This window comes from Corticium candelabrum, chromosome 13 (genome assembly GCF_963422355.1).
Source record: "Corticium candelabrum chromosome 13, ooCorCand1.1, whole genome shotgun sequence".
In the NCBI taxonomy this organism is placed as follows: domain Eukaryota; kingdom Metazoa; phylum Porifera; class Homoscleromorpha; order Homosclerophorida; family Plakinidae; genus Corticium; species Corticium candelabrum.
The window spans coordinates 2,499,277-2,513,311 of NC_085097.1; the positions used below are offsets into that span (position 1 = coordinate 2,499,277).

Below are 14,035 nucleotides of genomic sequence, written 5' to 3' on the forward strand. Positions count from 1 at the left end.
AATGCGTTTGAAAACTAAATCAGTTCAAGAAAGTTACTGTTTCCACTAGGAAGGTGCACATCCGGGATGTGACAAACACCGTACGAACGCCTTATTTTGAAGTATTGGGCCGCTCTGTCGCAGAGTCAGAGCAACTGTTGGTTGTCGCTGATTCAGCATCTGCCAGTAGGAATTGGCATGACCAAAGACTCCGCCTTCTCTCTCTCTCCGTAGCTGCTTTCTTTTCTTTAGTAAATTAACGACCCTTATAATAAAGTAACATCATTTATGGCAATCCTATCCCAGCAAAATAGTCAATATCATCAGAACTGCGTTGTCAGAAGCCATCGAAACAAGCGCGCTACTGTCACGTGACATTTAAAAATAAACCACTTTGCTAAACTTTCTTCAAACGAATTAGCTTAAATTAAGAAATAGTTTAGAATATAACTGGTTTAGCGCAGGTTGAAACAGGTCAATCCTTAATTAAACAAGTTTAGCTCAAATAAACCACTTGTTAATTATTAAGTAAACCACTAGTGAGAACACGCCCTTTGCGCGTCCACTTGTGACTAGCACATCTTGTCATTGAATGTGATGATTTAGTCAATTAGTAAGCTTCTTGCCTTGTAGACTCGTCTATATGTGTAACTCACGTGACTACTTTGGACTCACTAGACCGCATGGGGTGTGAGCTGATCACGCGAGACTAAACTTCTGTAGATCGCACTTCTGTGGTTCGCTAACTGCGTTTGGTGTATGCGGTACACTACAATCAAGGTAATTTCTGCTCGATCTTTACGTCTCACTTTCATTGCATACAGATTCATCTCGTCTGTGTCATCTGACAACATGTCGTCAGAGCCAAAGAACGACTGGCAACGATATGTTATCCCCAAGTTGCCAGAACTTGTCCAAAAGTTACACCCGTCGTCGTTGTTGGAGGAGTTACTTGCTTGTGGCCTTATAACTTCAGAAGAAGGTAATAGTCTGCGACATGACTGTTCCAAGGAGGAGGATCGATCGCGCAAACTTCTTTACGACTTTTTGCCGTACAAGGGAAACGACGCCTTCAATCGGTTTTGCCACATCCTCCGTAAAGTTGAAGGGCAACAACACATACTGACAGAAGTTTTGCAGATAGAAATAGTAACGACATCTTCTGGTGGAGAAAAAGAGAAAACGCCGCAACAGCAAAGTACTAATGAATCAACAGATGAAGCACCCGCACTTCACTGGTAGAGGTGGAGTCTCAATGGGAGCGCTTGAGGCCTTGTCGTACGGACCTCATCAATGAGCTGCGTCCTTGTCTGTTGTTAGATAAACTTCGAGAACACGATCTACTTACACGAGAACAATATCTAGAGTTACAGAATAAGTCAATGAGTGAAGCTGAGAGATCTGACATGCTTGTAAGTACAATTCTTCCTCAGAAGGGAAACGAATCACTTGAAACATTTTGTAAAGTTTTGAATAATGAGGAGAAGCAAAGGCATATTGTTAGTAAAATCTTAAAAGCTGAAAATGTAGGTTTAACGCCTATCCATTGTAGCAACTCTGCAACTATTGGTGAGGAATTCAAATCTGACACTCATGAGTCATCCAGACAAAGAGAACGCGTGAAAGCATCAACAGCCTTGCAATCAACATCAAGGTCTAAAAAGCTTTGTGTTGAAGGGAAAGTTATAAGCGCAACCTTTACCTTCAGAGAGAAAGATGAGGTCCTAGTCAAGTGCTGGGAGAAGAGTGTTGTCAATATGTGTGAAAAATGTTTTGGAATGTTAGAAGTTGACATACTTTTTTGTATAGTTTCCCATTAGCTGGTCAAAATGTTTCTACATTCTATGGTGACATAGACAACAAGCTTGCTGTATTCCAGCTTAATCATGTTGACCCAGAGTTGATTCGGAAGCACAAGCATCGCCTAATTTCATACATTGCTGGTTTTATGAATGTGAGGGAAGATCTCATTTACTACATGGAAACGATCAAAGGCTCAACTCTTGTACTGTTTAGCATTCAATTGATTGCCTACCTTAAACTATTTTCTGGTTTGGGAGTACAAGCAAAATGCATTGCATTAATTCTATGCAACCTTGAAACAAACATTTCCAGAGTTGGTTGTTGTCAAGTTCAAGTCAGGTGGTTTGCCCACTATAAAACTGACAAGTTCAGGTGTCAACAGTCAAAACGTCATGTTCAAGAATGGTAAACTTTTGTGTGCACGCACGCATGCGCAATGAAGAAAACTTATCTAGACGGGTGTTGATATTGTTGTTGCAGTATCTCATTACATTGAATGGCTTGGTTAGTACGTATATTACATGATCTAAGTAGAACTCTCACCAAAATGAAATACTAAAACTTGCTGAAAGAAAAATACAAAGTCTAGTATCTTCCTGCAGGAAGCTTATAATTAGGGTTTAGCCAGCCCCAGAAGCAGAGTGAGGGCCACAGGTTGTTCAGACGATCCTCCGTGTAATTCTACTGACACACTGACAGTCGATACTTGCGTGATAGGTTTGGGGTCCCAGTTTGCTTTAGTCAATAAATCACAACTTCCAACCATATGTCTCACAATTCTTACCTTGAAAAGTGCACAGGTATCGGTCTTACTTGCTAATTATCCAGCAATCACAAAGTATACGGGTACTAAACACGCCCACACAAGTAATTTCAATGCTTTTTATTTCCCCGTTACGGTAAACGTCTGCAGTAAACGGCTGCACAGTGTTGTGTCATGAAGTGACAGCTTTCATCTTAGATATTGTTGACTTTGGTGAGAGTGCTCCCTAGCGTTTCTGTGTCTGCATGCACTCTAACTAATATTTTGCAAATCTACTCACAATATAATATGACTCAGACTATTGTTGTAGGAAGTGCAATGAGAATGTGGAGGATGAACCAAAGGACTTCGTTGTCATTGTCAAAGATAGATTCAGTACTCTTGTACTAAAATTGTTGGCAATGTATTTAGAATACTATTTGTACTACTTGTGTAGCAATTCAAGGGTATTGAGAAACAAGTTGATAGCTTGTTTACAACTGTTGATTTTTTGGCTGACGATCCGAGTCCACAAAGGTTTGAGAGTGAGGTATCAGCACACACATCTGCATGTGCTTTAGCCAGTATACCTAAAATGATATAGATATATTATGTTTGTATAGTTCAAAGCTGTAGCATTACATACAACAGTCTTAGATGAGACGAACAAAGAGAGCATGGTGGTGATGGATGCTCTTGGAAATAACAGACCTGACACTGCATTGCAGGTTTGAAGCAATAATTATGATTTAATTAATTAACCAACCAGTTCTAATTCTCATCTCATTTATGTATGAACATAGAAAATATCAGACCACGATTGTTCTATTGCTGCTTGCTTTACTAGAATGCAAGTGAGAGAGACGACTGTTGCAAGTGATGTCTATGTATGTATTAGTATGTCCACTCCTGCAGTAGTAGTCATTTGTATTGGTTTTTAATATGATTTGTTTGTGTTAGGACAAGCTTGATGGGATTAGAGGTATTCAGAAGGACATAGAGTTGAGGTTATCACAAAGATCACAAGTGCAACATCTTCATATCATTTTTATTGAGTGATGTGTAATGGAATTGTTTTGTTTAGTTGCAAGAGTTAGCTACTCACCATTGCAGATTGATAGACAGGTTGCAAACAAAAGTAGCTAATCTGACCCTTGCCAGGAAACGCAAAGAACTCAAGCAAATTGCTGCCAACTCTGAGAAGGAAATCAAGGAAACAAAGAGAAAGAAAGAAGAAACAGTTAGTGACATTGGTAAGGAGAGAAATGACTGCAACCTCCAATGTGTTTGTAATTGCTGACTTTAAAATAAATACTTTAGAAAAATTGAAACAAAGAGATGTTTCAGATGTCAGTCAAAGATATGAAGCAGGTTAGTATTGATTGTTACATTTATATGCAACAGCAAACATACTGCATTATTAAACATGAAGTTCATTGCCCACCTATATGATTTTTGAATGTAGTCTTATTGTCTGCAGCAGGTTTAGTGTAACAAGTAATGTTTTCATTTCTAAAATGTCGGCCAATTTATTTAAATGATTTCAATGATGTTATTGTTAATGAGGTTGGATTAGTTGATTGCATGAAAATAAATTAGCCGACACATCTGTATTGTAGCAGTCACAATCCAAAAGTCTACTGCAAGCTGAAGTCTTTTTTGAGCAGTCAAGATAATTTTAGAACTTAAATATAATAATTATTAAGACAGTCTTGAGGACTTCATGTGCAATCTGATTTTTTTATTATAGTTTTCCAAATCATGAGATCACTTGAAGTTTGAAAAGCCGTAGATTCTTGCAGTAGAGGGAATTTTATGGCAAAGATAACTGACTACCTTACTACATTGCCTTGCCTCGGCCTCCCAGACCCGTGTAGCGACAATTAAAATTGGTCTCCATTGGTCTTGGGTGGTACCGTCTCTTCTCTATTACAAAGGGTCCTAGGACCAGCACTAGAGTGTTTAGTTTCATAAATGATTACCTTGCTAATTGCGACTGTAGTAAAATATTACAACAAGGAAGACATTTTGCGCTATACGCTGTGTTAGTCTCATGTAACCAGACCCTTCCCGCATACATCTTTCCTAAATTAACATGTAATCGGGAAGGGTCTGGCCACGCGAGACTAACGCGCCATGTCACATTGCTCTGCACGAGGTACATTTGTGCTTGCTGTAGCTACTTTTTTATCATTTGTATGCTAACTCTGCATATCGTACCTCTTGATAACGTGTATGGGATGCTATACATAAAGGACTTTCTTTTCATACTAATGGAATCGCGGAATCGATCAGCATATGCATGCTATGTGTGTACTAGATGTGATCATGAAGTCGTTGAGCTTGCAGCTAGTTTGAAATGTACTGTGTTGAATTTGTGGTTGACGAGTTATTTGAAGCATGGCTCTGCGCTTAGATGGTGTTGTTTAAACTGCCTTCGACAGGCGTAGTATACAAGGCGCAACGCGTGGGGATGTGATGATACATGAAGAGCACGCTACAAGTGGTCGTTTTGCACAGTATTCCCTGAAATACAGCAGATTACTACCACACCATGCATGTCTTCGTTGTTGTATTTCTACCGTAATTGAAAGTTATGCGTTTACCAAACTGAACACTAGTACTAATGCTGCATGGTCCTAGGACCAACCGCAATATATTGAGAACAGGAGGTACCATCTCAAAGTCTCAGGTGTGTAGCACGCCATGAGCTAGTCTGGGTTAAAACAGCAAGTACAAAACCTGTGTGTGTAAACTATTCGTACAAAACTGTTATAGCTGCTTGCGTACCTCAGCTATGACCCAACGTGGCCCTGGGTTGTTTTCGGTTGCTCCTCAACGAGTACGTGGCTATAATGAGAAGAAGGTAACGTTTCGTCCAGTTGTTGAAAAGTTGTCTGGTGATAAAATGGTAGCGCACGTTAGTGGCTTACAACCTCACACTAGCGCCTGATCTGGAGTAGATCGAGTATAACATGTGCATAAAATGTAATGTCATACGACTATATGGCATTTCTAAGTTCGGATTTCGTAAATTATAATATTAAATTTTGTTAATTAATGACTTCTGCCTCTCCACTTAGAAATGTAAGAGCATGGTCACCATGATGCGTCCCCATGCTATCAATTCCTTGCTTGGGCACCCCTGCATAGTAGGATTGGATCATACAGTATTGTCTTAATCCATATCGACGTAATTGGGTACATAAAAATTTTTTATTAAAATAATAGTAATACAAATAGTCCTTTTCAGCGATAAATTGCATATCCCCTAGAAAGCGACGTATACAACTATAATTTCAGGGGGAAATGTTGAAATAGGAGGAAAAACAAGCTAAAAGATTATATTAAGGAATTGCAAGAAGTGAAAAAAATTTGAACTAGTAACTACACATATAATACTTTCAAAAATATTAAAACTGTTAATTTATAAATTTGACACACTGCACACAACTTTTGTGTAAATACGACTTGATGCCCGGTTGTTACGATCAACGTTACCAAACGAAGCAAGTAAAAATATATACACGCGAAAAATGGTGTGAGTCCATACATTGAAATCTATAAATGCTACACCGTAAATGTAGCTTGTTCTTGTCAGGTTACTCTTTGTATGAGCACGTACCGCATTGAATGCGCATTAATTAATGCGCATTGACGTTTGACACCTAATCGTCAAACCGTGGATAGACGTACTGTAACAGAATCTGAGATAGAGAACTATTTTCGCGAAGAGACTTGTAGTCATGATGACCGCAGGTTCTAACGCACGTTACACGAGGAGGTGTGTGTATGACGTAGACATAGATTGCGTTTTCCTGGTGTAAAATGAGTAAATGCGGATTGAATGCGGTTTGATGAGCTTCAAGTGTGAAATGGCTTTTAGAACTCAAAAGCTCAAACAGTCTGCAGTGACCCATAGTCGTTTGAGTGGAACTACCATAATGTATGTTTATTATTACTCTTGCAAGCTTTCTTCAACGAATCCTACAATTGGTTTTGCCGCACCTTGAAGTAAAAGATTGTAATTATAGTAAGCTAGCTCATATTTGATGGAATGAACCATTGAATTAAATTTTTTTAAATTTAGTCTTTGCTATTTGAGAATTAAATCATGTGACAATTTGATGCAAATATAATTAATTCTTAATCTACCACGTTGCTGACACTATCGCCTAGTTTACTATTGTATTGAATACAGATATCCTATGTACCTAACTCTCTTTCCATTTCGTGTGAGGGCTAGACATCTAGACTAACCGTCGAAATCCCCACTAATGATACCATGGGACACGCACCTGAGACTCTACAGTTCCATTGCCCAGGAGGTTCAAACGCCAGGAAATAGATTGTGTATTCGTTGTCTTGTAGAGCGAGCTCTATTTCTGTTCGCAACAAGTCAACGAACCATACCCGAATGCACACCAAATTCAAATGATTCTAATGTGTGCAGCCAATGCAAATTTGTCTAGTTTTACATCACGATATTAGAAGCGTTTGTGATCTCTAGAGGAATCGGGTAACGCGACACATGAAAAAAGCCCTCAAACGGCTGACATATCAACGTCGACTCGTCCCATCGATCCAATCGCTCACAAAAGACTCACAACTTCGTTTGCTCACGAACACTGCAAGAACGAGATCATTCATCCAAACAATGAACTCCCTCATCATTCTACTCATGGTCTCCATCGCCATCACACGTGGCCAAGAACTCTCGATGCCTTCCTACTACCTCATAGAAGACGTCCATTCGTCATACGCCTACGACGCATTGGGCATCAGCCTACTCTACTGCACTTGGGAAGGTATGTATAGGGCTAAACTGACCGACTGTCCGAACAACGACGTCGGCTGGGGTGGCGTTGCCAATTTCGACGTGAGCAACACCGGAGTCAACCCCAACGACGACAACGAGTTGAGGATTCCTTTCAAGACTAAATATATCAGCACACCGCCCATCTGCTCGTTCTCGTTCGAAGGAGAGGAGTTCGCGCTCGACACCTACATGACGCGCATTGCAACGCAAAGCGACAGAGTAAGCGTCTACCTATTCAATTCATACGGAGACAAGCAGAGCTGGAGGCACGTGAAGACGAAAATATCCGTCATCTGCTACGGTCCGACTGACTCGTCTACACTGCAAGGAAGGAAGGCGATATTGAAGCAATTGCTATTGCGCAGAAATAAAGAAAAACGTCCGCTGCGCGCAGTGTAAAGAGAGCTTGAGCAGAGACTGGACTCTTTCAAGAGACATGAGTAGCTATAGAAACTAGAAACAGTGTGTGTGTGTGTGTGTGTGTGTGTGTGTGTGTGTGTGTGTGTGTGTGTGTGTGTGTGTGTGTGTGTGTGTGTGTGTGTGTGTGTGTGTGTGTGTGTGTGTGTGTGTGTGTGTGTGTGTGTGTGTGTGTGTGTGTGTGTGTGTGTGTGGTGTGTGTGTGTGACCATGTATGTGTTCTTACTGTTACGCATGAGGCGACAATAAAAAGTCTTTCAAAATTATAGTCTCAGTTCACTGTCTGCTCTTCAAATAGCCCGTGATAGTCTACAGATCTTTCCCCAATATCTTTCCACAACACATTACCTGTTTCGTCTCATTCCTACTCTAACACAATATCAACTAATGCAATAAAATTACAACACTTTAAATTAGCGTTATTTTATATCAAATTAGGAAATTATGTAATACAATATTTGTATACAAAACTCCTACTTTGCTTGCAGGCTGCTACGATTAAAAAGCAAAACCTGGCATAGCTTATTGCCAGTTTGTGTACACAAATTGTGGCACACAAATATACGATAGAAGACAAGAATACATCTAGTTCTATATACAAACGGTCACAACACATAATACGTGTCAGTATTCGCGCATTCTATTTCCTCAACGTTCCACCCTCATTGCCGGACAGTCAAACTCGCAGTGTCACTCGCCGTCAATCATTTCTCCATTCTCCACTCTTTCTGCGAACCAGTTAACGTGTACGACCGAGTACGAAAAAATGCGCACCGTCTTTCTTCTCTTGCTGACGATGTTGCTACAATGTCAATCCTTGTTACCAAGTCAGTGGGTCATCTTCGATCCGGCAAGAGATGCCGACAAACTCTTGTCGGTTAGTACTATTCGGGTCGACTGGGACGGACCAAGCAACGAGGCTACTCCGATCAGGGGTACCGCTTTTGGCGGAGAATCCAACTTCGATATTGGAGGCGTTTCCGGTTCCAAGTTCCAGCTGACTCTGCCCTTCAAACGGTCTTATGAAAAATTGCCACCAGTCTGCACTTTCGAGTTCGACAAACCGCCCGAATCAAACGAAATCATGGTAGCCGTTCCGCGTACCGTCGGCAAGCCTCAAGAACTTGCTATCAGCGCGTTCGAGCCGGGAGGAACTCTGGTCGACTGGACGGCGATCAAGACGAGTTTCAATGCCATGTGCATCGGGACAATGGAGACGTTCTCTGGTGTGCGCAAGAACGAGACTAGCGTTTTGCTCTAGTGTGAGGAATGTCGTCCGGACTGACAACGGGACAGTTAGAATGCAGAGACAATAGACAGAATTAGTAATTGTTTCAAGCTGTAGGATCAATAGAGCATGATGTAGGCTGTCTGTGGGTCTAAACCGTTTGCAATAGAGTTACATCGTTCTGCTGTACTGTTTTGAGTGAGTGCATGAGGGGTTGAATGCTGTCACAATTTTTGTTTCTTACTAGCTTCACTGTGTCAATTTTACAAATCCGACTCCTGGCTTTGCCATTGCATCTTCTAATTTCCAAAAAACGCTGCATTGGATTAGCAAAGTCGAGAGTGTGTGAACGAAATGTCGCCTGGAAGTTACTTTTGTCGGGGTGAGAAAAGAATTAGAATAATTTCAATTGTTTGCACTTACACCCATCATCAGTTAGACCCTTGAGGCAACGCCCTAGCCTGTTGTGACAGTTGCAGTCGTGTTAGTAAATCAGATATTTCAAACATGTCGAAACAGAGCGCAAATTTAGGTTGTCTTGTGAAGAGATATTTTATTCTGTTGTGTTGGTTGCACAAAACAGCTACGCTCAAAAGGGTGTGTCGATTTATGTCTCTTTGGACGTTACAGATGGTGAATTAGCAGCAGAAGTACATCACATATTTGATCACGCTTTGTCACCAGAACATCAGATTGTTGAATATACGATTGCAAATTGGAATTTTAATTTCAAAAGTGTTAGAACCCGTCATGTCTCATGTGGATACATTCAACTTTGAGCCCATCTTGTCATATAAGTGCACATCCATTTGTATATGCCAGTGCTTCATCAAGTTCTAACTAGAGATAACCTGAACAAGCGATCGTAGCCGTGCAATACGTTTGTAGTATATGAATTAGAGGTGTGGTAAAAAACACCAAGTAGTATGTAAAGCAGTCATCTGTTATTAATTAAATCATTAATAACATAGGATCTATAGCATTTGGTAGTGAAAACACAAAGGGTGTGGTCCGTCGCGCCCTATTTCGCGCTCACGCTTCTGACCCGCAAAACATTCTCAGCGGTGGTTGTGTACAATAGGATGTAGTATACCGTTCGGTTGTAAGCTTGGCGGTTCTCACACGGTCACCAGATCACATTTCATAAACTCAATATTGATTAGATGTATACTCAATAGAAAAATATGCGAGTGAGGCGTCCGTGTTTTGAAAGCAAATTTTTACGAAATTTAACAGTAGAATGTACTGCATGGTCATAACTGTTTATTTCACCTCACATAACTTAATTAATTCATCAGAAACGGCATCAGTATGCACTCCTGTAGACTTTGATAGTCCCCAAACCATTAGACATGACGATCTTTACCCCACCGGAATGCCTAGGGACAATGAGAACAGCATGTCCCCTAGAAAGCGACGTATACAACAATAATTTCAGGGGGAAATGTTGAAGTAGGAGGAAAGACAAGCTAAAAGATTATATTAAGGAATTGTAAGAAATAAAAAATTTTCAAAGTAGTAACTACACATATAATACTTTAAAATATTAAAACCGTTAATTTACAAATTTGACACACTGCACACAAGTTTTGTGTAAATACGACTTGATGCTTGGTTGTTACGATCAACGTTACCAAACGAAGCAAGTAAAAATATATACACGCGAAAAATGGTGTGAGTCCATACATTGAAATCTATAAATACTACACCGTAAATGTAGCTTGTTCTTGTCAGGTTTCTCTTTGTATGAGCACGTAACGCATTGAATGCGCATTAATTAATGCGCATTGACGTTTGACACCTAATCGTCAAACCGTGGATAGACGTACTGTAACAGAATCTGAGATAGAGAACTATCTTCACGAAGAGACTTGTAGTCATGATGACCGCAGGTTCTAACGCACGTTACACGAGGAGGTGTGTGTATGACGTAGACATAGATTGCGTTTTCCTGGTGTGAAATGAGTCAATGCGGATTGAACGCGGTTTGATGAGCTTCAAGTGTGAAATGGCTTTTAGACTTATTTAGTCAGTGATCAGCTAGAAGAACTCAAAAGCTCAAACAGTCTGCAGTGACCCATAGTCGTTTGAGTGGCATTACCATAATGTATGTTTATTATTACTCTTGCAAGCTTTCTTCAACAAATCCTACAATTGGTTTTGCCGCACCTTGAAGTAAAAGATTGTAATTATAGTAAGCTAGCTCATATTTGATGGAATGAACCATTGAATTAAATTTTTTTTTGAATTTAGTCTTTGCTATTTGAGAATTAAATCATGTGACAATTTGATGCAAATATAATTAATTCTTAATCTACCACGTTGCTGACACTATCGCCTAGTTTACTATTGTATTGAATACAGATATCCTATGTACCTAACTCTCTTTCCATTTCGTGTGAGGGCTAGACATCTAGACTAACCGTCGAAATCTCCGCTAATGATACCATGGGACACGCACCTGAGACTCTACAGTTCCACTGCCCAGGAGGTTCAAACGCCAGGAAATAGATTGTGTATTCGTTGTCTTGTAGAGCGAGCTCTATTTCTGTTCGCAACAAGTCAACGAACCATACCCGAATGCACACCAAATTCAAATGATTCTAATGTGTGCAGCCAATGCAAATTTGTCTAGGTTTACATCACGATATTAGAAGCGTTTGTGATCTCTAGAGGAATCGGGTAACGCGACACATGAAAAACGCCCTCAAACGGCTGACATATCAACGTCGACTCGTCCCATCGATCCAATCGCTCACAAAAGACTCACAACTTCGTTTGCTCACGAACCCTGCAAGAACGAGATCATTCATTCAAACAATGAACTCCCTCATCATTCTACTCATGGTGTCCATCGCCATCACATGCGGTCACACACTCTCGATGCCTTCCTTCTACCTCATAGAAGACGTCCATTCGTCATACGCCTACGACGCATTGGGCATCAGCCTACTCTACTGCACTTGGGAAGGTATGTATAGGGCTAAACTGACCGACTGTCCGAACAACGACGTCGGCTGGGGTGGCGTTGCCAATTTCGACGTAAACAACACCGGAGTCAACCCCGACAACGACAACGAGTTGAGGATTCCTTTCAAGACTAAATATATCAGCACACCGCCCATCTGCTCGTTCTCGTTCGAAGGAGAGGAGTTCGCGTTCGACACCTACATGACGCGCATTGCAACGCAAAGCGACAGAGTGAGCGTCTACCTGTTCAATTCATACGGAGACAAGCACAGCTGGAGGCACGTGAAGACGAAAATATCCGTCATCTGCTACGGTCCGACTGACTCGTCTACACTGCAAGGAAGGAAGGCGATATTGAAGCAATTGCTATTGCGCAGAAATAAAGAAAAACGTCCGCTGCGCGCAGTGTAAAGAGAGCTTGAGCAGAGACTGGACTCTTTCAAGAGACATGAGTAGCTATAGAAACTAGGAACAGTGTGTGTGTGTGTGTGTGTGTGTGTGTGTGTGTGTGTGTGTGTGTGTGTGTGTGTGTCTGTGTGTGTGTGTGTGTGTGTCTGTGTGTGTGTGTGTGTGTGACCACGTATGTGTTCTTACTGTTGCGCATGAGGCGACAATAAAAAGTCTTTCAAAATTATAGCCTCAGTTCACTGTCTGCTCTTCAAATAGCCCGTGATAGTCTACAGATCTTTCCCCAATATCTTTCCACAACACATTACCTGTTTCGTCTCATTCCTACTCTAACACAATATCAACTAATGCAATCATAGCATACAAAATTACAACACTTTAAATTAGCGTTATTTTATATCAAATTAGGAAATTATGTAATACAATATTTGTATACAAAACTCCTACTTTGCTTGCATGCTGCTACGATTAAAAAGCAAAACCTGGCATAGCTTATTGCCAGTTTGTGTACACAAATTGTGGCACACAAATATACGATAGAAGACAAGAATACATCTAGTTCTATATACAAACGGTCACAACACATAATACGTGTCAGTATTCGCGCATTCTATTTCCTCAACGTTCCACCCTCATTGCCGGACAGTCAAACTCGCAGTGTCACTCGCCGTCAATCATTTCTCCATTCTCCACTCTTTCTGCGAACCAGTTAACGTGTACGACCGAGTACGAAAAAATGCGCACCGTCTTTCTTCTCTTGCTGACGATGTTGCTACAATGTCAATCCTTGTTACCAAGTCAGTGGGTCATCTTCGATCCGGCAAGAGATGCCGACAAACTCTTGTCGGTTAGTACTATTCGGGTCGACTGGGACGGACCAAGCAACGAGGCTACTCCGATCAGGGGTACCGCTTTTGGCGGAGAATCCAACTTCGATATTGGAGGCGTTTCCGGTTCCAAGTTCCAGCTGACTCTGCCCTTCAAACGGTCTTATGAAAAATTGCCACCAGTCTGCACTTTCGAGTTCGACAAACCGCCCGAATCAAACGAAATCATGGTAGCCGTTCCGCGTACCGTCGGCAAGCCTCAAGAACTTGCTATCAGCGCGTTCGAGCCGGGAGGAACTCTGGTCGACTGGACGGCGATCAAGACGAGTTTCAATGCCATGTGCATCGGGACAATGGAGACGTTCTCTGGTGTGCGCAAGAACGAGACTAGCGTTTTGCTCTAGTGTGAGGAATGTCGTCCGGACTGACAACGGGACAGTTAGAATGCAGAGACAATAGACAGAATTAGTAATTGTTTCAAGCTGTAGGATCAATAGAGCATGATGTAGGCTGTCTGTGGGTCTAAACCGTTTGCAATAGAGTTACATCGTTCTGCTGTACTGTTTTGAGTGAGTGCATGAGAGGTTGAATGCTGTCACAATTTTTGTTGCTTGCTAGCTTCACTGTGTCAATTTTACAAATCCGACACTTGGCTTTGCCATTGCATCTTCTAATTTCCAAAAAACGCTGCATTGGATTAGCAAAGTCGAGAATGTGTGAACGAAATGTCGCCTGGAAGTTACTTTTGTCGGGGTGAGAAAAGAATTAGAATAATTTCAATTGTTTGCACTTACACCCATCATCAGTTAGACCGTTGAGGTAACGCTCTAGCCTGTTGTGAC

General features: G+C 41.2%; 4 protein-coding genes across 7 annotated transcripts; all 4 read left to right on the plus strand.

Moving 5' to 3' along the window:
* The first annotated feature begins 2,073 nt into the window (after nucleotides 1-2,073).
* LOC134188865 (uncharacterized) lies at nucleotides 2,074-7,998 on the plus strand. 4 transcript variants are annotated; one of them, XM_062657068.1, is made up of 9 exons: nucleotides 2,074-2,187; nucleotides 2,856-2,920; nucleotides 2,982-3,074; nucleotides 3,148-3,252; nucleotides 3,328-3,411; nucleotides 3,485-3,550; nucleotides 3,609-3,777; nucleotides 3,845-3,895; nucleotides 7,035-7,998. In XM_062657068.1, the coding sequence occupies exons 1-9, from the start codon at nucleotides 2,175-2,177 to the stop codon at nucleotides 7,340-7,342; spliced, it is 954 nt and encodes a 317-aa protein (XP_062513052.1). In that variant the 5' UTR covers nucleotides 2,074-2,174; the 3' UTR covers nucleotides 7,343-7,998. The 4 variants fall into 4 exon arrangements, with proteins under 4 accessions (XP_062513052.1, XP_062513054.1, XP_062513055.1 ...); XM_062657070.1 differs by having other exon boundaries at nucleotides 7,019-7,175; XM_062657071.1 differs by lacking the exon at nucleotides 7,035-7,998 and adding an exon at nucleotides 4,941-5,028.
* A 431-nt stretch (nucleotides 7,999-8,429) lies between these two features.
* On the plus strand, nucleotides 8,430-9,177 carry LOC134188889 (uncharacterized). The gene has a single exon (XM_062657094.1). It carries the CDS (start codon nucleotides 8,527-8,529, stop codon nucleotides 9,019-9,021), a length of 495 nt encoding a protein of 164 aa, XP_062513078.1. The 5' UTR covers nucleotides 8,430-8,526; the 3' UTR covers nucleotides 9,022-9,177.
* Nucleotides 9,178-11,730: 2,553 nt separating this feature from the next.
* LOC134188949 (uncharacterized) lies at nucleotides 11,731-12,571 on the plus strand. Its single transcript, XM_062657163.1, has one exon. The coding sequence runs from the start codon at nucleotides 11,809-11,811 to the stop codon at nucleotides 12,367-12,369; it is 561 nt and encodes a 186-aa protein (XP_062513147.1). The 5' UTR covers nucleotides 11,731-11,808; the 3' UTR covers nucleotides 12,370-12,571.
* A 434-nt stretch (nucleotides 12,572-13,005) lies between these two features.
* Nucleotides 13,006-13,753, plus strand: LOC134188901 (uncharacterized). The gene has a single exon (XM_062657109.1). It carries the CDS (start codon nucleotides 13,103-13,105, stop codon nucleotides 13,595-13,597), a length of 495 nt encoding a protein of 164 aa, XP_062513093.1. The 5' UTR covers nucleotides 13,006-13,102; the 3' UTR covers nucleotides 13,598-13,753.
* Nucleotides 13,754-14,035: the final 282 nt, after the last annotated feature.

Bases quoted from the DNA above. Each gene is read 5' to 3' on its own strand.
- LOC134188865 (XM_062657068.1), top strand. The intron at 3,778-3,844 runs GTAAGGAGAGAA...TAAATACTTTAG, and splicing joins AGAAACAGTTAGTGACATTG to AAAAATTGAAACAAAGAGAT. The intron at 3,896-7,034 runs GTTAGTATTGAT...TGTGATCTCTAG, and splicing joins CAGTCAAAGATATGAAGCAG to AGGAATCGGGTAACGCGACA.
- LOC134188889 (XM_062657094.1), top strand. From the start codon at position 8,527: ATGCGCACCGTCTTTCTTCTCTTGCTGACGATGTTGCTACAATGTCAA.
- LOC134188949 (XM_062657163.1), top strand. From the start codon at position 11,809: ATGAACTCCCTCATCATTCTACTCATGGTGTCCATCGCCATCACATGC.
- LOC134188901 (XM_062657109.1), top strand. From the start codon at position 13,103: ATGCGCACCGTCTTTCTTCTCTTGCTGACGATGTTGCTACAATGTCAA.